The sequence below is a fragment of the Salvia hispanica genome, chromosome 2, assembly GCF_023119035.1.
Source record: "Salvia hispanica cultivar TCC Black 2014 chromosome 2, UniMelb_Shisp_WGS_1.0, whole genome shotgun sequence".
Classification (NCBI taxonomy): Eukaryota; Viridiplantae; Streptophyta; class Magnoliopsida; order Lamiales; family Lamiaceae; genus Salvia; species Salvia hispanica.
Genome location: NC_062966.1, coordinates 34,355,757 through 34,379,078, shown reverse-complemented (window position 1 = coordinate 34,379,078; position 23,322 = coordinate 34,355,757). Strand labels below are relative to the sequence as shown.

The following is a 23,322-nucleotide window of genomic DNA, read 5'->3' as shown; positions in this document are numbered from 1 at the left end:
TTAGAACAATTAGTATTATCCTTTTGAAATTGATGAAATAATAATGTCATATCAATGGTTTAAATGAACAAAAATTAATAGGACACAAAGTTCATAATGACGACAAAATCATTATCTAAGAAGCTAAGCTTTGTGAGCTGTGAAATGATTTTGCACAGATTTGGAATTTTCGAAGGTGACAATAGCCCGTGAGTATTTGGGATGAATTTGTTATTTTTGGCACAACATTGTAAAAATCTTTTGATAATATATTCATACATTTCCTATATATAATCAATGATTAAATCCTGCTTGTTATTTTATGTTAAACCTAATTAGGGTGAACTACAAGTTGTTAACAATAAAATAGCTAAAAATTCGGTATCCTCATTAATAATTCACAGTGCATTTATGATAAGTAAAACATTAAAATACCCATCACCAACAAAATAATTTACATGTTGTACATGTACTGTGACAACATCCTTAAATACTCTTTTATTTGTTTTGCAGCACTTAATTTCGCCAGCTGATTTTTCTCCGGAAACATTAATTATAACTTAATTTATTGTAAAATAAAAATAAAAATAAAAATAAATTTACCTAGTAAAAGTCTTCATCTTAGTGGAGTTACTTATTGGATAGTTGGAAGATAAAACTGGGCAATTTAGACTTAGTGTTAGTTAATGGCCACTTAAAAAGACAGATACAGAAAAGTGTCACCAGGGAATAAGTGTAGGTGAAGAATAAATATAATTTTCCACAATCCAGAAAAACTACAATCATGAATCTTGGAACACATTTTTTGGTTTGGAATCGAGTGTTTAGTCAGCTTTCCAAATGCAATTGTCTCTGCAAAGTGCCTTTCTTCTTTTCTCTAGATGCTTTATTCAATGGAAAGGGACTGTGAAATGAATGGGAAGAGTTGAAGTAGTAAAAATAAGATATAGGGCACTAAAAGTGCACTTTCATGTTTACCAAACAAATCATTTAAAAGAAACACAAGTGCATATTCATTTAATAACTGTACTCCCTCTATCCGGTAACAGAAGTCTCATTTTTTCATTTGGATTCATCTGTCAATAGAAATCTCATTTTACTTTCACCATAAAATGAATAAATGGGTCGTAACTGACTAGGATCGCAAACCACGTTCTATTCTCTTTTTCAACTCACATTTCTTAAATCTCATGCGAAAAAAAATCAGACTCTTAAACGTGTACGTGTACTGATGGAGTAACTGTTAAATGACTTGAAAGTGAAAGCCCTTTCTGCAACATATGATGAAATAAAGGAAGTTGGTTTTATGATTGTGTAAGCATTGAAACACCTGGGTCCATTTATAGTCACAGTTGGCAAGGTTGGGATGTACATCCAAAACAGAGGCAAGGGAATTTATTAGACCATAAATGAATACTACAAATCTGCAATGGCAACATTAAACTTTTTTGGCCTCAGTTTCTTGCACATGTAATGTAACTATACAAAAAAGAGCTAACAAAGTAACTATATGGTCATTTTCCTAGATTTATGGAAGCATTGACAAAATCCTCGCACCTGGTATATCCAGAAGCTAAAACATCGGACAAGGCATCCATAATGTCGAACGACTCCTGTAGATCGGAGGCTGAGGTGATTTCCTCCAGCCATGAGAGTAGCTCCTTGGAGAAAGCTACCATGTCCTTCACATTTGATAGTCTCTCTTTCATGACGACCTCCCAAGTGGATTGGTCTTCCCCTCCCGCCCCTCGTGTTTGGACCGTCGAAGACTTCCTCACCTTCAAGTATCTCTGGAGCTGCTCAATCAACCCAGTGTACACGAGCATGGGCTGAATGTTGGAAAATAATTCGTCAGGCCCACTGCCATCTCCCGACTCTGCTCTACGCTGTGCAGAGCGACCTTGACGTTGCATGTATGCATGATATATTCCCCGCTGTAAAAAGGCCCGCCGATGCTGCAACCATGACTCGTATGATTCTGAAAGGAGTGAGCTGACCATCATGAATTGGACAGTCTCCTCTGTTCCGCTTGAAGGCTGTTGTGTTCCAGGAGAAATTGTGGAAGACAAATAAGTCGAAATGGATTTAGCCAGATTATTTCGTTGAGAAGAGTCGTGGTCTAAAAGGTGCCATGCCATCTGTATCATGAAAGGTAGAAATTTGGAGTTGCTATCCTTTCCACCACCTCTACAATCAGTGCTGAATGACGCGCCAGTGGCAAACCGAGCTAGCATCTGCAGATGCATTTTACATTGTTTATAGTATAACTCTTAAACCTAAGTAAGGTCAGAGAAAGCAAGAGGTAGACTAATAACCTACCAAAACAATGTCATATGTTAACAACCGCAACCGGCTTCCATCAGCGCGTCCCAATGCAGTAAGATAGTCCCAGTACTGATCAACATAACGCAAGTATTGTCCCGTTGGAACAGAGGGTCCTCTCAGGGGAAACAAATTATTGCAGAGAGTTTCATTGTTCCTCAAGGCAGCACCATCCCATTCCTTCTTTGGAGTTCTTAGGCCAGCATCAGCTCGTTTAGCCTCTTGATGGCATTGGAAATGTATGATGTTGAAATGGCTGACAGTTGTATAAACACAATCACCACGGCCACTTCCAGAAGTTCCACCACCCAAGTTCACACGCTTACTGTAAGTATAGACACCCAATAAATCAGTAGGTCTCAATCGGTAGCCCTCCCGGCAGACCATGCAAGCTAGCCCATCTTCCTCATCTTCAACGTCTTCAAAACCCTCAAGAACGGGCTGAGCAACAACAATTCGCTCACCACCATCTGATGTCACTTGCCGCATTCCAAGCCCCTTAAACCACAAAGTAATATTTTACTCCAAAAGTAAGTAAAAGCAACTTATTTACAACAAACACACATCTGCTTGTAGTCATCATCTTCTTTAAATGTTACACGTAAAGGTATAAGCTGCACATCATCCCTGGTTTTATTCTACAGTTTTAGTATTATTTGATTTTTGGCGAATCTTAAAGCTACATGTTCCAGCCACGTATTTGATGCAATTACTTCCATAGGAAACACAAGATTCATCCTGGCTGTGATAGGGAAAAAGATACATTACTTAAAACTGAATATTAGTTACAAAAGAAATGAGAAGTACCTGAAGCAACTGTTCTCTTTTCTTCAGAGCTAAACGCCTCATCTCATCACGGGTTGCATGTCTTAGTTGGCGAACTTTTTCTGCTAAGAACCCATTTTCTGTTCCTTCCTTATCAGTAAGGGTATCCAACAAGTTTTCAGCCTTCGCCCCTATCTCGTTTTCACCAGAAACACTCTCTAAAGCATGGAGCAAAGGTAAAACTCCTTCCTCATCTATGCACCGCTGGGTACCCATGTGACCCATTGACAACCCCCTAAGCATAGAAAGTATAAAGGGAACAGAAGGCAATGTTAATTTAGCTGCCCAGTCCCCAGTTGATTTAAAACCAGCCTGTGCTACACACGCAAAACACACCTTCAAGTGTGTCACAGCAACTCTAGTAATCCCTCTCTCCAATATGATATCTTTCAATCTCTCACCACAAGAGCTTGTCTTAAGAGATTCAGAGACCCTGATGAAATTCTCCAGTGCAAATTTTTGTTTGGCAGCTTGCTGAGCAATCTTCTCATCCTTGGGGTTGTCTTCAAATTGCTTTTGTAGCTGGTCAAATTCACTCCAATTTTGCAAATGAGGCTCAAAGTGCTGAATGAGAACTTCCATTGCCGCAGGTTCTCCATAAGTCAAGTATGGAAGGATTCTCGCAACCATCTCTGTATTCCTCTGCTGTTTACTAGATTTCTTAAGTCCTGAAGGATGAGATAATCGTTCCAGGAACATGAGAACAATTTTCTTAGCTTGTTCACTGTTACCAGCATCTTCGCTAGAGACTGTAAACACCCCTGGTGTAACGCTGATGTTATCGCTCTCGTTTGCTTCCAGAGTGAGACTCTCCACAATTAAAAGAATTCCCTCGGCTGGTTCCATAGCATCAATCCAGAAGGCACGTCTTGCAGTTTCAAGCAGTAAACCCAAAGCCCCCAAGCTTAATAATTTTCTTCTGTTATCCCTTGTCTTGCAACAAAGCATTAACAGATTTAGCACAGCAATTAACTGCTCTTGGTTTGACTTCAGATCATCTCGCAGACGCTGTTCATGTAGATCAAAGATTAGAAAACCCAGAAAACGAGAAAACGGAACTAACAAGGATAAGAGTTAAAACATGAAATGACCCAAGCTTCTACTCTTAGGTTTACTTCAAGACTTCTATTCAGTAAACACCCTCTCCAAAAGGAGGGGCCGAAACAAAATAAACACACACACACACACACAAAAAAAAGGATATGAAAAAAGGTTAGTAGGGTGTAAATCCATTCGTACTTGAACCATGCTCAATAGAATCTCCAAACCACCACATTCTCGTACAGCGCTGGTTATCGCAAACTCAACCTCAGGATCTTGAGATTCCTCTCTATCCTCATCCACTTCTTTAATCATGGGCTCTGTAGCTTCACCGTCTAACCCCTGTGGATATTGGAATCACACATAACATTAAATAGGGAGATGAAAAAAATTGAAAGAAAATACTTTCCATTTGATAACAAATTAATAATCCAAGGGGTGAGTTGCTAAAAGGTGTAAACAATGAAGATTGTAAAGGCAACCTGAAGCCGGTAAGTCACTGTCATTGGAGGACAGTCTCTGGTTGTTGTGGTAGCATTAACAGACAAAAAACCTGTCCCAGAGGCTGCAGCTAAAGTCTGACTATTTGATTTTTTCCAAACTTGTTCATAAACTTGAGCAACACTTAAATCAAGAGATATAATGTTTCCTGCTACCAGCAATTCCATGCCATAATCATCTTCTATTAGTCCCAGGAGGTCCAACTGGTGGCATATCTTATTTTTCACATCACGCATCAGAGGACCAATTTCAGCACTTGAATATGGATTCTTGGTCATTGATCCCCTAATAAATTCCTCCTGTGTATGTGCTTTGTTCAGTATTAAGAGATATACTGGCTCTGGTTTTGTAGGGCAGATCAAGTTGCAGAGCTGTTCCAGAATAAACTGTGGAATAGACAGTGTCACGGTTAAATTTAACTTCATCCCCCAGTTATCTATGATTTTGAAATGAACTGAATAAAAGGGAACTTGCATTAATAAACAATAAGTAAAATAGAATTTTTCAGGCACAACTTTTTGTGAAAGAACTGCTTTCTTCCAAACATAGAAATAAATACTTGGATACAATATCAACCCAGTGAAGAAGGAACATAAGATTAGCAAAAGCTGCAGCCAGATTTCAGTGTCCATATTCAGAAAAGTTTGTTTCTGCAAATTTTCACAGCAAAGGTTGAATAAATAAAACAATTACATACCATAGAAGTACGCCCTTTCTTTTCCTCTCCATGAACCTGCAAGCCACCAATACATGCCTGAATAAACTGTCTTTTGTTCTCGTTGCTCTCAAGCAGAAGACTGTCGAGAAGATCTTTAAGAAGCCGATTACAATCACTAATTAGTTTAGTCTTTTGTACAATTAATCCCCTAATCACAATCAGCGCCTCAAGAACATCGGATAACAACTTTTCTCGCATGAACCTGACAGCCAAGTAGGAGAATGTTACCTACCAAACGTACATGTATACACACACACACACACACACACACACACACACATATATATATATATCGAATTGGAAGTAAACTCAACAAGCTATTTACAAACCTTGATCTGATATTAGGAACCTCCAAAAATTTTCCAAGGAGCTCTATGAGCTTATGAAGAATAAACCCTTGTGATATATCAATGTGCAGGCTTCTCTCCAAGGATTCAACATTGCTCACTTCCCTCATGATTAGTTTGCAGATGGTAGATAAACATCCTCGAACAGTCAAAAATATACGAGCATCCTCTGATTCTATCATTTTAAAGAGCAACTCAAAATACTCCGCTGCATTTTCACCAGCAGAAAGGGTAGCCGTCAACAGAGACATTAGCAAATTCAGCAACCGAAACCGTCTGGATGAACTTTGACCACAAAGAAGACTAACTAACATGCACATCTCAGATCTTATAGATTGTGAACAAGCACTTAGTATAAGTTCAGTAACCCAGGAGCCAAGTTCAAACAATTTTATTTCACTCTGAGCTGCCTTACAAGAACGTCGCTTCCATCTGAGGCCATATTTCATAGCCAGATAGTCAAATCTCTGAGGGCGAGATTTCTGGCTGACTCTGACTGCCTGAGAAACTTTATACTGCCGCCTTACAAAATCAAGATAAGATGCGCCCCTTTCCCATTCAGAATAGCTTAGCAACTGCATGTCTTGAGTCTTTGAAGAACCATCCCAATTTTTCTCTGAAGACTCAGACACAGGTCGGTTCACACTGACACCTCCACTAGAGCCAGATTCATACAAACTGCTTTCATTTTTCACATGTGAAAGTGAAGCAGGTTTTCCACTAACTGGCTCTTTATCCACTGCATCAGGTTTTGGCGGTGTGCATGCATGCAATATGATCTTCAGGCAAGGTAGAATAACATGCTCAGATATAGCTGGATGTTTGGCACCCACCTTGATTGCTTTAAATAACAACTGGAAGACAATCCGTAATCTTGACTCCCAGAATTCATCCGCTAAGAAGCAGACATCAGAAAGCAACATTAATTCTTCACGTGTTGTCAGGGCTATATCAATGGAGCGATGGTGTTCAAGACAGTAAACAACTTTCTTCTGTAGCAAGCCATTCAACTCTGCTACTGCATTGGCATCACCCTCTGAGAAGGCACACAGTGCTGCCCTAGCTTGAACTCTAGCTGTTTTTGGGCCCTGATGTATGTTGTTCTCAAACAACTCACGCAGAATGCCAGAAGCAACAAGTTGCTTTTTAGAACTTGGATGTTTTGAGAGAACTTGTAATATCTCGAGGCACTGGGTCACAAAAGTACTAGCACAGCCATAACAACTATTTGGAGATCTCAGCACCACAAACCTAGAGGCTGAAGCATCATTATCAGAATTCTTCTGGTGCAAATAGTTCATCAGCACCCTCCTGAGACCTTGAAGAGTCTGAACACTTTTACTCACAGAATCAAAGGCTGCTTTGCATTTCTCACCATAGAGCACACCAAGAAGGGCAATCTTACGGTTGATCTTGCAGGAAGGTCCAGGCAAAGATACCATCATTTGCTGCACAGAATCTTTCTGTTGAGAATCCATTTCATTCTCACCAATGCTTGAGACAATCTTCAGTAATGGTTTCTTGAAACCCAAGAGCTGTTGATACCGTCGATGAGCATTTTCTGATTCAGACTCTATAGCAGATAATCCTCTTTTCATATCGTCATCATTTTCCATGCTGTCAAAAGTAAAACTTGGCTTGGCCATGAAGTTGAATTCAAAGCGACCATATTTGCTGTAACCACACTCATTGCACAAAAAGGAGTCCAGATTCTCATAATTAATATTACGGCATTGCCTGCATTGATAAGCATTCTCATGGCAGTTGCCACAGATTCCATGTTTGTCAGTCACAGGTCTACTACATCGTGGACATTGCAGAGGTTCAAGGGATAATGCTTGAAGATTTTCATAGAAAGAGTCCAACTCAATCATAAAGTTACATGCTGTTATAGGAATTGGAAAGTCCACTCTGAGTTCTGTCTGATTAAAAGCAAGATGGCATATCTTTGCCCTCTTCCACAAAGACCAGTTGTTTTTCAACTCTGACAAATCAGCTACAGGTCTATTGTTGTAGTACAGATTCAGCACTTTCACTGATTTTGATTTTCGAGCATCATGAACATTCATTGTGACACTCTGAATAGTATAGCTACCTGTGCATTTCACAATGATACGTTTGTCTGTGAACTTTGTCTCTGACTTCAGACTTTCCAGCTTCATTCGACTATATGGGACTTCAGGCGAGCTACAGGCAACACAAGGCTCACTCTCAAGATAATAACCATCAAATTCAACCAAACCACTCAATGTGTTGTAGATGCGTGAATTTGGATGGTTTGCCAGAAGTTCATTTTGCGAATGAAGTGTCTCAAAGATGCATTTAATTACATCAGAGGTTAAGGATTTGTCTATGATTTCACCATTTTGTTGCTTTAAGGTGCTATCTGGTGTTTTTCCAAGCAACAAAGTCAAAAGTTCAGTATATTCAATGACATTCTGACCATATAATGGCAAGTGTTTCACTTTTTGCAAGAGAACCGTTAGCATGGTCTCCTTGAATAACTTCTTACCATGATGCCAGGCACCAAGAAGAACACATTTGGCTTCCCCACGCACAGTACTTGAATTCCATTCCAACAGAAAAGTATCAATAAATTGCCTCAGGCAGTCATCACCACGGTCAGTAAAGACAGTCAGTGCCTGTTCCATATCCATGTATGATTTCTCCAACGAAGATTCACTTCCTTCTTCACTTTTCTTCTTTTTCTTAGAGTCAATTGATTGCCCCCCAAACTTATTCGAACTCATTCCTCCATCTCCACCTTCAGCCTTCTGTGAAGAGTGATTCATATCCTTTCCGGTGTAAAATGCCAAATTCAAAAGTTTCAAGGACTGAATAGTGCATTCTTCACCAAAGAAGAAAACTCCATTCATAAGGAAAGGTAAGACCTCTCCATGCCTCAAGCAATACTTCTGCCAGTTTCTAGGTCGGGCTGCAGATACCTCAGCAATTGTTGAAAGGCACTTCACCATTTTGACACTTCTTTCATAAGAAATGGAGCTCTGAAACCCACCAGATTTACTAATGTGTTTGTTGAGCTTGTTGATTTCAGTAGAAAATTGCCAGGTATCTCGTACACTGTAATAATGTGTCTTGCTACCGCAAACATGCAAAAACAGCCGCCTAGCATATCTCCTTATGAAAGTTGTATGTGGATTGTTGATGTAACTGCAAAGGACATCCTGATAAGCATCAAGCTTCAATTCCCTACCAGCAGGAATCTTGTGCGTCTTCTCTTTCTCCCCACCCTTGTCGTGCTTTTCAGGTCGAACTAAACAGTAAACCAACCGAAAAGTATTCTCCAGCAATAGACGGTGGTAGTCAGCAAAAATATCTGAACGGTGTGATTTGGCATATGAATCTGAGAAGAATGGTGAAAAATTACCAGCTGGGAGCTCTCTTCGGATTGTTAATAGTGCACCACAGCCAGATCCAATATTTGATCCTTGAGTTTCAGCACTTACAGAAGGAGACTTAAAGATGTGTACAAGCTGCTGCAGTATGTCCATGAGATAATTAACAAAAACCTGTTGCCTGAGAAAGCTGCATGCTCTATGCAGACAAGATGTGAAGTCAGTTTTCTCTAATCCATCAGATGTTGATGAACATGATAATGATATGGAAGCTAGAATCTGCATGGTCGTCTTCTCCTGTGAATCTGTTGCTCCACCAGATTTTGATAAAGTTACATCACCACCCGGTTGGTTCCAGTTACGTAGCATAAGGGTGAAGAACATAAAAATAAGGATCATCACTTCCCCAAAAGATGAACGAGTTCGGGCTTCAAATGGTTTATCCATTTTCATCTCATCTATGAACCACTTTATTAGCTTCTCCAAATTTAAGCTCTCAATCTCCGCACCATCAACGAAAGGACCACCAATAGCTGATGACAATCTGTAAAACAGCTGCATCACAGGAATAGCTTGAACTCCGGAGGTACTTTCCGTCCATCCTTTCAGTTGTTCAAGGAGCTCAGAAAGAAGTAGAGAATTGACAGCCCTTTTAGATGCAGAAATGGTCACAGGGTCAACCGTTGAGTACTCACCTGACTCGTTAGGCTCCAACTCATGGATCGATGGAGCTAAATTTTGTATGTTGAGATCAGCAGCAACTGGCAACATATTTGTGTCACTTAAATCATCTGCAGAAAGGTGAACTTCATTACTGTCTCCAGTGAATGTCTCTACTTCAATTGGAATTGCTGTCATTGGATGATCTCTAGAATGTGGTGGAGGAAGTCTCTCTGCATCTAGTACTGCGTAACATGCTTCACATAAATCAAAATCAGGACAAACAGTACAATGCCATCTGCATCTCAATATAGGAACGGTTGAACAACCATCACAACAGTATTGCACAGAAGAAGTAATAGAATCTTCTTCTACCATTATCGGATTAGTTCCACTAGTAGCACATGTAGTATCCGCACGAAGGGGAACAGAAGCTGCATTCTCAATTGTATCATCAGCACCTAACATTGTCTGCTTTGGAAAAGGGACCTGAAGCAGTCTAGAAGATATAGCCAAGCTGAAAAGGAAGGAGCAAACGTAAGTTGCATGGCAGTACGAAAAGGTTAAGTTAATTCACAACTTGGATGATAAATGTACCTGCTGGCGGTTTGAACAGCCTCATTTGAAGAGAAAAGAAGCTTTTTCAATAAAGCAACAGCAGGGGCTACAGATTGAAATCCCGAATCTTTTCCAGGTAATGTCAGACATTCTGCATAACAATAGATAAGTTCCACAGATGATATAACAATATTGTTCATAGTTTGTGTGTCTGGCTGCTCCACATCCAAAATTCCCCAGAGCACTTGCATAAGCCCATCAACTACGTCAGAACCTACACAATAAGCAATGCTTCTTATATATGATTTAACCGGGAGTAACTAAAATCATCTCCATACACAATGAAATACCCTCATTATAAAATGAACTTGTGAAATCACAGTGAGTAGATAATCTAGTAACGAAATTATTGCATGTATCTAGTATGGCGATTAAACAATACCATTGCTCTCAAGAAAATTTGCCAAGTTTGAGCGCCGATGCAGGGCTATCTTAGAAACTGCTCGCATCTGTGCAGTGAACTCCTCAATAATCCACCCTGCAGTGTGTTCCCCCATTCCCAACTTCGACAAGAGTGTGGCTGTAGACTTCACCACTCCACTAAGACGCATGTTGTCCTTCACCTGAACAGAATATCCAGAGCCAACATGAACCAAATGAATAAAAAACCTCAAATAAAACGAAGTTTGGTGAAATATGACTAGATAAGCAAGTATCACATCAGATAGCAGAAATTACTTGGTAATAGATCATCTCTCCTGGGAAAGACAGCCTGCAGAACCCGGCTGGCAGCAGTGTGTAATAAAGGCTCCCTATCGCTCTCAAATATTGTTTCCAGTACTTGCATACATTTAAGGTGGCCACCGTCAACTTTATTATCTTCAATCTTCGGGGATCCCTGAGGTTTACCCAGACATATAGATCCTAGATAGGAGTTTAAGACCGTCAGCTACCACTTGCTCCTGTATAGAAGAAGATTGCATTGACGGAGACTTTCTGGCTGAACCTATGGACCATGAATTACCACCAAGCACCCGAGCTTCCATATCCAAAATGGTATCCATCTTCTCTTTCCAACCAAATTCATCTTTCGCTCGGCCATATACTTCTAAAGAGTCTATTCTTGGCAAAGCAGATCCACTAAAGGTTCGACCAATAAATATTGTAAATTCTTCATCAGCTAGAAGTGATTCAGCAACAGTGAAGGGAACATCATACCAGGAGCGCATTCCTTCATCCAGTTTTATGATTCTCTGAAATATAGTAATTTCAGAAGGAATGTGGCTTCCTGATGTGTTACCAACGTGCAAGCGAAAACCAACCATGACAGTGTCAGGATTTGAATTGGACACTGTTATCTAAAGAGCCAAGAAAGGTATTGTTAAATAATTGAAAATATAAGTTATAATACAACTAGTTTCCATACACTGCATAATAAATGTCCATGTCAGTTCACCACAACAACAAATAGATACTCAGTCCCATTCATTCTATCAATCTTCCCGAGCTTTGACGCACAAATTTATAGATAAAAAAATGCCCCAATTAACCTAAATTAATGAGGAGAAGAATGTGAAAAAACTATGACATTTGGGAATCAATATACTTTGACCTAATTAATGAGGAGTTGAACGGATAGGGGTAATTTTAGTTAAAAAGAGAAAAGAACAACTGAGATGCAAAGAACTGAAAACTAAAAACAACTAACAGAATGGGAGAGAGTAAAAATGAAAAATGCACAGCTTCTTCAGCAGTAGATCAAGTTAGATTAATCATACGATGAAATCCTATATTTCAAATAACTACACCACATAAAATGTAAATCCATTATCATTTTTATTCTTTCTAGGAAATATTTTCACATAATTCTACCATTAGAAGTTGTTGTAAGAGCACATTCCATTCTGATAGCCCATACACTGTTCCTAATGAATGCAAGTGGGTACCCAGAAATTAATGCAGATCAACTCAAAAGGAGTAAACTACGTTTATTGATCAACTGCATCATGTTAACAAGTGCACGCATGAATAGATGAACATTATGTATGATCTACAGTGAGGGAAGTCAGATCGAGACAGAAGCAAACTTGTGTATAAGAAAATGGAGACCTGTAGAGATGCTTTAATCCAATCAAAACAATGAAGTAGCATTACCTTGAATCCAGCAGGGTTAGGCCCCTCCAGAAATCCATCTTCAGATGCTAAAGTTTGCTTTGCTCCCTCAGAATCACTATTCCTAACGGCATCACCAGTAAATTTAACATCTTGTGTAATGCAGACAGTTTTCTCAAAGAAATCAAGTGAAAATTCTGGTTTTGCACCCCCATAAGCTTTGTTTTTCAAAATACCAGAACCCAATTTCTTAACCTTATCTGACATCAAATTTACACCGGTCTCCATCCCAGCAGGGATGTGGGAGTATATCTGAAGACTTCCATCTTCATGCAGAAGAAGACAATGGATTTTGTCTTTTGCTAAAGGCCTATCAGCAGTAACTCCAACCAAAGGAGAAGTTGAACCCCCGGTGTGTCGCAAATTCTGTGCAAGCACTTCATGTTGTCCCAAAGAGATAGCAAGTATCCCATTGGATTTTAGATTAGAATAGCACACAAATAGCCCACTACCACCCAGTAACTCTTTCCAACGATGCAAACCAGCAGGCTGGAGCTTACCATCAACGTCATTCTCATGCACTGCAGATGTCTCTATCACAGATGTTACATCTGGATTAAAGCGGCCAATTATGGAACTCCCATCTTGATATGACAGGAAGAGCAATTTGTGAGTAGGTGAAAAATACAGTGAGGAGCCCTTTCCAGTTTCAGTTCTGCCCTCTACTTGAATGATTTCCTTTAAAGGCGTGCTACTGACATTGACTTTTGCTGACAATTCCAACCTATACAAGTTTCCAGACTCTGAAAGGACAATGAGAAACATTCTACAGCAGGAAGCCACCAAAAGGGCTGCATCAACAATTGTATCGTCAGGCAATGTGATATAGTGTACAGGACTGATATTATCTTGAGAGAGATCATAAATTTTTATGAATCTGTTTGTCACCACCATCAGCTGAACCTGGGAACCGGGAACCCATTCAACACGTCTGATATATGCACCTTGTAGAGCAAGCTCAATCGCTAATCGATCAATCACCTCACCTCGATGATTGATGGTAAGGACCTGGCAATCTTCATAGCCAGCTACAACCAGATAATTCTCAATAAGTGCATTGAAAAGAAGATGAACGATCTCAAATCGAACAACATTTTTAGAAAGAGGCTTCACATTAGCCTTATCTGCAGTCACAGGAGCAATAGTAGCTTGCCCAATTAATTGCCCAACATCAAATATGGCCACTTTATCACCTTCACCAACAGCTAGTCGACCTCGGCCACTGACACTAAGTAATGATTTGACTAGAGATCCACTTGTCAGATGAGATTTGAGCTCCTTTGCATTTGAATAATCTGCTTTTATCTTCAAGTCTAGTGAACCGCTTTTGTATGCCTTCTTCAATTGTAAGAGGTCGTTACTGTAGTGGGGCACTTCCACTTTTGCTAAAGAAACTTTTTTATCTCTTATCATGTTGGAGTCTCTGTTTCCAGTAATGTAAGGTAAGAATGATGAGCAAACCCCTAATATACGACTTTCAACCTCCAGTTCGTCAAGCAGCAGCGGCATCCTTTCCTGGACTTCCATTGGAAGAGATAACCTGGTAGAGGAATCCAGTTCTATCAGCGAATCCTCATCAACATCTGAACCACTGTCAGGAAGCTGATCACCATTCTCTGAAAGAGAAAGAAATGACTGAAAGTTACCAGCACTACGTTCAGGTGCACTATTACTTCCAGTAAATTTTCGTGGCTTCAAGCACTGACAACTGCTACCTCGAACACCTCCTGCACCACAGTCACAGAAAAACCTACTAGAGCGGGAGTACACAACACGATGACCACGATGACAAACTTTTGCACAGACGGAGCAGCAGCCTTTCGAGACTGTAAGATCACACGTATAACAGAAGTACCAGTGCTGTTCCATAAAGTTGCTGCCACTAGAAGTGAAGGTGCAAACTTTAGATGCAAGAGCTCTCTCAGTGTTACTATCCTCCTCCTCATCCCTATCAATGCTACCTAACTCACCATCTGAGGTCCCATCATCTTCATCGTCGTCAACTGAAGTTGCATCACAGTCAACAGATGCTGGAGCTCGATTAGCAGATGGAACCAAATCATCAGCATTTTTCCTTGAACCAAGAGTTCCAGAAGACAAAGTCCCTAAACCTGAACTACATCTAGAAAGGGATTTCCCAGAGGACTTCTCCAAGGTGCAAGTGGCAGACCCACAATCACTGGTGATCATTGTAAGGAATCCAAAAAGATACTTCAGTCCTTGAATCAAGCGCTCATCATCAGAGAGTTTCTCCATCAACTCAATAGTTCTCTGCAGCAGTGACTTAATCAACAATTCCCCTTTGGAGAGCAGAATGATAAAATTGTAATAACTTTTAGCTATATTGAAATCATATAGAGAAAATGCACTCTCCAGAGGAATTAGCAAGGCTTGATGTAGATGGATCTGTGCTTCCTGCAGCTTGGATTCACTAGTGGGAGACACAAGACTCGTAAGAAAGTTCATGGTTGATTCTCTTAACGAAACTGAACCTCCTTTTGTAGTGTTAACACTAGGTATTTCTGCAAGAGATCCCAGTAACCTCATCTCTAGCCACTTTGATAGAGAAATCAAATCCATGCCAATAAACTTCATCTGCAACTTCACTTTGACTTCAGGGTAATCACCAGACAAAAGATCTGTAAAGAAGTTGAGCACCCTCATATTTACAGATTCAGAAAGGCAGTGATCTAGAGCATCAAACAGAACCAATATATCTCCACGTTGGGACTCCTGGAAGTTCTTATTTTCAGAAGTATCCTGCATAGAGAGAAAAAATTTGAAAATACTGCTCCTTGAAGGATCTCCCTTTAGGCTGTTGGCCATATTAACCATCTTCACCACTATGCATTCATGGATACTTCTATCAAAGTCTTTTTCTTTATTGATACTTCGCAGAAATTCTTCCATGCGCTTCATAATGAATAAACTGATGTAGTCTGGAGCATCAGGACCCATTTTCAAGGCTTGGCAAATGTGATCAAATTTACCCTCAAGACTTTGAAAAACCTTGTCACACTTCATCGACAAGACTGATTCAATAATTTCATTGATCACCTCATTTTCCTCCAAATCAGCTCCTCTTGAAACTTCTATATCAAATAGTCCGTCAAGACTAACAACAATTCCTTTCATGTTGAGGATGCATGAAGACAGAATTTCTGTTGGAAGTTGAAGATGCAGGGGAAATCCATGGAGTGCAACCTTCCCAGAATATTTTAGATCGAATTCCCAGAGCAAGTTTTTCAACAATTTTACTTAACCTCGACGGAAGCTCATAAAGAGAGTCGAGAAGGCATGGTTTGGTGCCCAACTTTTGGGGAAATTCATCCTGCATGTTGTTATCTAAACCAGCATACTCAAGAAGCAAAAGAGGGACAAAATTAACAGAAGAGTGAAGCCCATTTTGGAAGATTGAAGCTAAAGCCCTCTGATAAACCCATAAGTATCTCTTCAGTAAAGATGACAATACTTTGAATAGCATCGCAATTTGATCAGCAGTGAAAGATTTGTAGACAAGTTGTTTAGTCAGCCCGAGAAACTCAGCATCCAGATCAGTGATATCTGGTTGATTAGCTGCCTCTAGTTGGAGTGAATTTCCATTGTTGAGTCCCTTGGTGCTAGTAGAAAGCATGGATAGTACAAAAGAAAGCCAGGATCCAGTCCTGAAGAAGTCCCACCCGAGTTCCTCGAAATCATCCCGCATAAGTGAACCATGCAACTGCTGAAGCAAATTTAACAGAACACCTGGGGTGGTGCTGTAGTCATTGCTAGGGTGGGATTGACCTAATATAAAATGACTGGTAAAATGAAAGTTCTCCATATCTAAGACATCATGAACCTTGACACCACTGAACGGAACTTGCACACGTTTCAGAGACAATCCCTCAGTTGGACTTGGAATATCCCAGCAAAGCACAAAAAGATACCGCTCAATAATAAGCTCATCAGCACTGGCAGCCTTTTTACCATTCCAAAGTCTAAGAATCTGTGAGAAAGTGGCAATTGTATTTTCCCAACTCAAACCAAACCCTTCCACTGCTGGAAAATCTCTACACAGAGAAGCTGGAAGGGGAGCAATATCAATTAACTGATTCAGCAAAGTCATGTTTGCTTGTGTTCCACTGGAATTCATTATATCCTCCAGAGCAGTGGCTGGCCAGGATGACCAATAGTTAGTAGAACCAGATGTGCTTAGCACGGAGGATCCCCTCAATTTAGTTCTGAAGTCCAACAGCAGCAATGATGGACAAGCACGCGGGTGATACATCATATGACGCAGTACCAAAACCAACCTTGAAACCAGTAAAGACCAGCATGACAACTGCATACTATCAGAAGTCGCGGAGGGAATATCAATAGCTTTAAATGATGAAAGTATTTGATTTGCCAGCACGCCCTTTTCCTCATCAGATGACAAATGAAAAGCCATTAACATAATCTCAATGTGAAACAGAGAGGGCAGAGTTTCAACAATATCTTTCAAATCAGAGCTTGTTGAGCAAATTGTTTTCGCCTTTTGATGAATAAATTTGAAAAACAGCTGGTAGATTTTGGTTCTTAATCTAGAACCAGAAGAACCCTCTCGACAAACAAGTATGTGGGCAAGCAAAGCTAGCATCAGATCATTGTAAAGATGCGCACCATTCTCAACAGTCAGTATTTTGTCAACAACTGACTCCTCAAGAGATTCAGGGAAAGCTCGAAGCAGTACAAGTTTCTGCAGCAGTTCAAAGCAATACAAATGAACAGTCCCAAACTTCTTTTCTTCATGCACAATTAGATTATTATCACAAGTCCTTTCTTCAGGATTATAGACCTGACAGTTGAGTATTGATAGCAAAATATCAATATGGTTGCCATTAAGCTCTTTAATCGCATTTTGATACATTTGTGGATGTGACTGAGGAGAAAATACACAATTTTTTAGGAAACTTAGCAATTCAGTTGCTGCTTGAAATGGCATATTACTGAAACTGGGTACAGAACTGTGTGTAGCATTTGACTGTTCACACGCATCAGCAGAACTAACAGAGCGAGCACCCTCAGAAAAAAGATCCCCAAAAAGGGCTTCATCTTCATGACAAACAACACTTTCCACTTCACAGGTGATAGAAGCTTTCGTCCCGTTGGAACATGATCTTTCCAATAATGGCTCTAATTTTGTGCTCTCGGAATGAAGGAAGAAAAGAAGATGCATCACATTGTCCAGCCATTGAACTGCTGATGGAAATAATATTTCAAGCAAGTCCACCACAGTATGTTTTTTCAACAATATTACTTTCTTAGAACCAACATGGCATGAAGGAGAATTGAGCCCTAATTGACTGTCTGGAAGCCCAGCATCATCTAACTCAATGAAATGAAGAGTCTGATCCTTTATATCTGAAATGAGTTTTAGAACAAAAATAACCACCCTCGGAAAGTAAGCCAGGGGGAGTTTGTGGCTGGGCGAATATTTATCAAACCTCCAGACATCACAACCCAAATTCTGCAAAACAGAAGCCGCCACACATGCTTGGATGTTCTGGAACACAAAATTCTTACAGAAAGTTGCTTGCATTACTCGAAGAAATTCTTCCAATATGTGGGCAGCAAGACTTTCATAACTACTTTCAACAACAGTGTTGGCATTTACAAACTCAAAACCAGTTCTGAACAATATAGGTAATATATCGATGAAGGAAGCAGCAGAATGCAACAGAAGGTTGTCTGAGTACAAAATCGGATGACTCTTAGTAACACTTCCCAGCAAATTCAATATTCTTAGACAAGTTGAAAATTTTCTCCGCAAATTTAGACTGGTCTGTTTTTCATCAGGTGACACTGGAAGTTCTACAACTTCTTTGCAAAGTAAGATAAGACGATGATTGCATCTGAGATGAATAACAGCCCAGTGCTGAGAAAGAGTTGTCAACTTATTTGCATTGGCGGGAATAGACTGTGCAACTGGATTCACAAGATCAACTTGTATGGACTCGGAAATAAATTGAATCAACAGATCATTGTCTGCTTCTTTTTCCAGAGAGCAAATGGACCCTTCAGAAAGAAAGAAAAAATAGGAGACACATTAAGGCAGTGAAAGAGGATAAGGACAAACTATGATCCTATCTTTTCTATGAAACAATACCTTGAAGCATACACTTAACATTGTCCTGCCACAAAACAGCATCATCTTTATCAACAGAACTAGGCAACAAGTCCACAGGAATGCTTGTTGGACATGACAGAGAAATGTCTGATTCCTTATGCACCCCATCAACTAGCAATAACTCCAACAGTTGTAGCATTGTATTCTGGAAGAGGGAGATAATTAAGACAAAGAAAAAGGATGATATATGAATATTTCTACAAACAAAAATATAGTAATAAAACAATTGGGCAAAAAGTGCAAATGAGTTCCTCAGTGAGAATGAACAACTTGCTGGATAGGTTTTTATATCCTACAGTGCACTCAACCCAATCATATACTTGTATCATGAATATAATTCATGAAACCTTAAATCAGTATTACTAAGAAAATAAGAAATTATAGTTATAAAAAGAATTCCAACTGCGAATCAACAAAGGCATGCATAGGGGTTCAGAATTATCTAGACATAATTGATCCAAATGAGGAAACCGCTGAGACAATCTCAGGTCAGCCAAGAGCATTATGACTGGTAGATATGAACAAAGCAAATCACATGCATAAATGGAACCTCTATAGTATAGTCATGATTGGAGCGAGCTAAAGAAATTGCGCATCTCCTATTTTCTAACAAGCCCGATCACGCTGGAATCCACCCAATAACAAATACTAATATCCATGCTGCAATACATTATCTGAAGACAAACGAATAGCATTGTGAAGGTTTTCTACCAAGGATCAGGAACCAACACTTCTATGCATAGATTTCACCCACAAGGCCACAGGCCCACAGCATACATATCTGTTGAAACCATTCACTAGTTACAGATACAAAATACCAAGCATCCCAAAATATAATTAGATCAGCAGACAAAAGACTGGACAAATGCAATTGCAAATGGGGGCACAACCTTCTAATAGCAAGTTTTTATAGTGAACTGCTACATAGGAGAATCTATAGCCAAAAGCGACTAAAACACATTATTGAACTGAAACAATGCTACCGAATCACCAAAAGTTGCACAGCATAGAACAGGAAAAATCAGACAGTCTCACAGTAATCATGCGCCTTGAGTAAAATAAAACAGTAAAAACAGGATTCATATAAGAACAGCATGACAACAGAACTTGAAGTAAATCAGTCTCTTCAATATGTAGCGAGAAAACCTGAAGAGCTGAATCTTCACTTTTCCCAATCCATTTCTCCAAATAACACAGAGCGAATTCAATCGACTGCTGGACCACCGCCACAACCACAGGCTCTACTTGCTCAACTGCCGCATACAACAGAACCACAGCCAATTATCACTCATCCGAATGATATCTATAAATCCGAAGCCAGAGTAATAACTACCAAAACACATACCAGACAGAGATCGGATTGCTTTAACAACAGCAATCGAGACACACGCCAGCGCGTGAATTCGAGTTTGCTCCCAGACCTCCAGCCCTAACTTACCGCCACCTTTGCCGGAATCAAAATCGACCGGCCTCACCGACTGCCTGAGGATTGAATAGAGCTTCTGGAACCCTACTCGGAGCACGGACGCCGACGCATCGGAGCGGAGCCTCTGAGAGAAATCGTCGGACGACAGAGCGGCGACGAGAGCAGCGATCTCCTCCGCCATGACACTCCGGAGGGCGTGCAAATGCGCGATCAGCAAAAGTTCATGAAGGCAATTGATCGGAGAGCGGAAGACAGCTCTCGCGATGGAAATTAGAGAGTGAGGTGAGATTTCTCGAAAGGAATTTGCAGAAAGTGAGTGAGAAAAGCTGACAGAAATTTTTGCTGTGGCGAGGGTTTAGACGGGAAAGCTTGAGAATTGAGTTGGAAAATGGAAAGTGTAATTAATTTTGAATTTGTCGTTCATAAAATAAGATTAGCATTTCACGTTGGTATAAGTATTTTAACTAAATTAATTCCATTTCAGATTGATATAATCGTGTCAATGACATTAATTTTTATTCATCCACGTAAATAGTAAAAAAATGATTAACATAGTTTGTTTCCAATCTACTCCTATAAACTGTTTTTTTCTCATTTAAATTGATAAGTCGAATGCCACGGACACAAAATTTGACAATATCGATTGTTCAATGATGAAATGTACTATATCATAATAGGACCTAATGGAGTAGTTTTTAGTATTCATGTTAATTTAAAACTTTTTATAGCAATATAAATTAATCATTAATCTTTTAAAGCTGATGGAGTTTATAAGAATAATCATTTTAGACCTATAACTCCTTGAAGTGGATATATTCACCATATAAATCTGCTTACTTAATTTTGTTATTTCCTCAAATTTGTTCAGGATAAAAGACAAAACCTTTTTTTCGTTTCCAAGCAGATAGTATATGTTTTCAATGTACAAACATATTGTGTTAATGGTTTTAATCGATTATGTGACACCACTTTATCATGTATTTGAAATCATAATAAAAATTAGTGTGCATAATTAATTAAATCTTGAAATTGGATTAAATACTTATCAATTTTGTGAAGTTTGAAATGGAACATTAAATGTCGACGATGATTAACTTTCTTCTAGATTGTTTTATCTCCGATCCTTATAAAATACTGTATTGTCTTTTGGCAATATTCAAAACAATATAATTTCATTAAAATAAATATTTACTTTAGTGGAATAATACGAGTATCATTTTAAACGTAAAAGACGATATATAAAATAAACAATTGGAATGGCTAAGACGAATACAGATGAGAATTACATGTAACATGATTAAAGTAGCAAAGCTAAAACGCAACCAAGCAAACTAAGTTTATTAATTCATCATTATACATATACTATATATGTATATATAGCTGCAACATCATCACGGATTAGGAGAGACCTCAGCCGGCGGGCCTCCCGGAATCCCAGGTGGCAAGAACGGAACAGGAGGGACAGGCAGCGGAGGCAGAGGCACCGGCAGCGGAGGTAGAGGAACCGGGAGTTCTGGCGGCGGCGGCGACGGAGACGGAACCACACCCGGAATAACCGGCGGCAAGGGCAAGGGCAAGGGGAACGAAGGCGACGAGGGCGGCGTCGGGAGAAGGGGAGGAATCACCGAAGGCGGCGGAGTAGGCAGCACCGGCGGAATCAAGGAAGGTGGCGGCAGAAGGGGGTTGGGCGGTAGTAGACCGGGATTCAATGGATTTGGCGGCAGAAAGAACTTTTCCGGCGCGGAGGGGGGATCATGCCTGGCTTCTGACAAGAATGGGGAAGTGAGCAGGATGAGTGTAAGAATCCAAGACATTCTGACTAGTTGTGATTGTGTACTTCTCTACTAGATGGGAATGCTCCTTTTATAACAAGTTTATGACTAGTATTGGCCAAGTTTGACTGGGCACGGATATTTAAAAAAATAAGTGGAAAAGTTAGTAAAATGTAGGTTTCACATTTTATAATAGAATGTGATTTAGTTGAAATTGTGGTCCATTTACTGAAAATGGAAAAAAACAAAGTGGACAGTATTTCACGAACTGACTAAAATGGAAAAACTAGACAACATGTCACGAATGGAGGGAGTACTGTGATAGAGCAACCCATACAAATTTGTAATATTTGAAAAGGGCATTGGTAGAAGGTGGCAGCAGTTATTTTATTGAAGGCAAAAGGGAGTGAATGTAGGAATTTGGGGTTGGGATGAGTTATCTTATCTTGGTTGGCTGATTTTAATGTTGATTGAAGTTTGTTTGGGAATAGGGTTGTCCAACATTTGATTCACGAGAAGCTTATAGGATTGGAATTCACCACACAATATGATTGAACTAACTTTCATTAAAATATACTGTTCTCCAATTTAAGTTAGGGAATGTGTGTTGAATGTTATCACATCAAATTAATATTGTTTATATATATATATATAGAATTGGTAAAACACACATATAATGTTTGGGTATTTAAAGTTACATTGAACTTGAAAATGCATACAGCCTATGGGCTTTGAACGCATTTGTAAAACACACATATAATGTTTGGGTATTTAAAGTTACATTGAACTTGAAAATGCATACAGCCTATGGGCTTTGAACGCATTTGGCCTTCACATTTACATATAAGAGCATCTCCAGTGGCAATAGCTACTCTCTCTTCCTGCCACATCATCAGTACTAAAAATCCATATGCCACATTATCATTTTAATCAAATAGGTTAGCCTAAGGCCAGCCACAGGCTAGCCGCAATAAAAATAAATAAAAAACAACTACATTTTACGGAATTAAATTTACGATAAATTACGGAATTAAATTTACAAGACATATACGGAAAAATTCATTCATTTCATTCAAATAAAAAAATGATACATAGATAAAAAAAAATACATAAAAAAAAAAAAACTATCGCCGTGCAGTCTTCCGTGCCCACAACTCTTCAATTATATCCTTTTAGAGTCATATGAGCATTCGCTTGGCGCATGTCAGCATGTGCCTGGAGGCGGCCGGCTTCATCGTGAGGTACCACACGTCGTACGTTAGCGGTGGCCATGTCGTGGCTTGGACCGGCTTCATCGTCGTTGACCCAATTAGTCAGTTGTACGCCTTCGTCTTCGACGATCATGTTGTGCAAGATAAGATAATGCAGGCATACATTATATCACCAATGCAGCCGACATCCCACAAACGCGTTGGACCCTTGATTGTTGTCCATCGAGACTGGAGAACACCAAATGCGCGCTTTACGTCCTTGCGCATCGACTCCTGCCGTTTC

The 23,322-nt window shown here is 39.6% G+C and overlaps 2 protein-coding genes across 2 annotated transcripts; both read right to left on the bottom strand.

The window, feature by feature from the left end:
* Positions 1-1,348: 1,348 nt before the first annotated feature.
* LOC125203976 (auxin transport protein BIG) lies at positions 1,349-20,445 on the bottom strand. The gene is given in 17 exon segments (XM_048102508.1): positions 1,349-2,213; positions 2,299-2,799; positions 3,109-4,134; positions 4,366-4,509; positions 4,650-5,054; positions 5,366-5,588; positions 5,716-10,266; positions 10,347-10,581; positions 10,750-10,930; positions 11,046-11,057; positions 11,059-11,220; positions 11,222-11,665; positions 12,462-15,692; positions 15,694-18,518; positions 18,610-18,775; positions 19,777-19,883; positions 19,976-20,445. Coding segments are annotated over 17 exon segments (15,195 nt in total). The 5' UTR covers positions 20,238-20,445; the 3' UTR covers positions 1,349-1,493.
* Positions 20,446-21,447: 1,002 nt separating this feature from the next.
* LOC125206854 (vegetative cell wall protein gp1-like) lies at positions 21,448-21,870 on the bottom strand. The gene has a single exon (XM_048106074.1). The coding sequence runs from the start codon at positions 21,868-21,870 to the stop codon at positions 21,448-21,450; it is 423 nt and encodes a 140-aa protein (XP_047962031.1).
* Between the last annotated feature and the right edge of the window lie 1,452 nt (positions 21,871-23,322).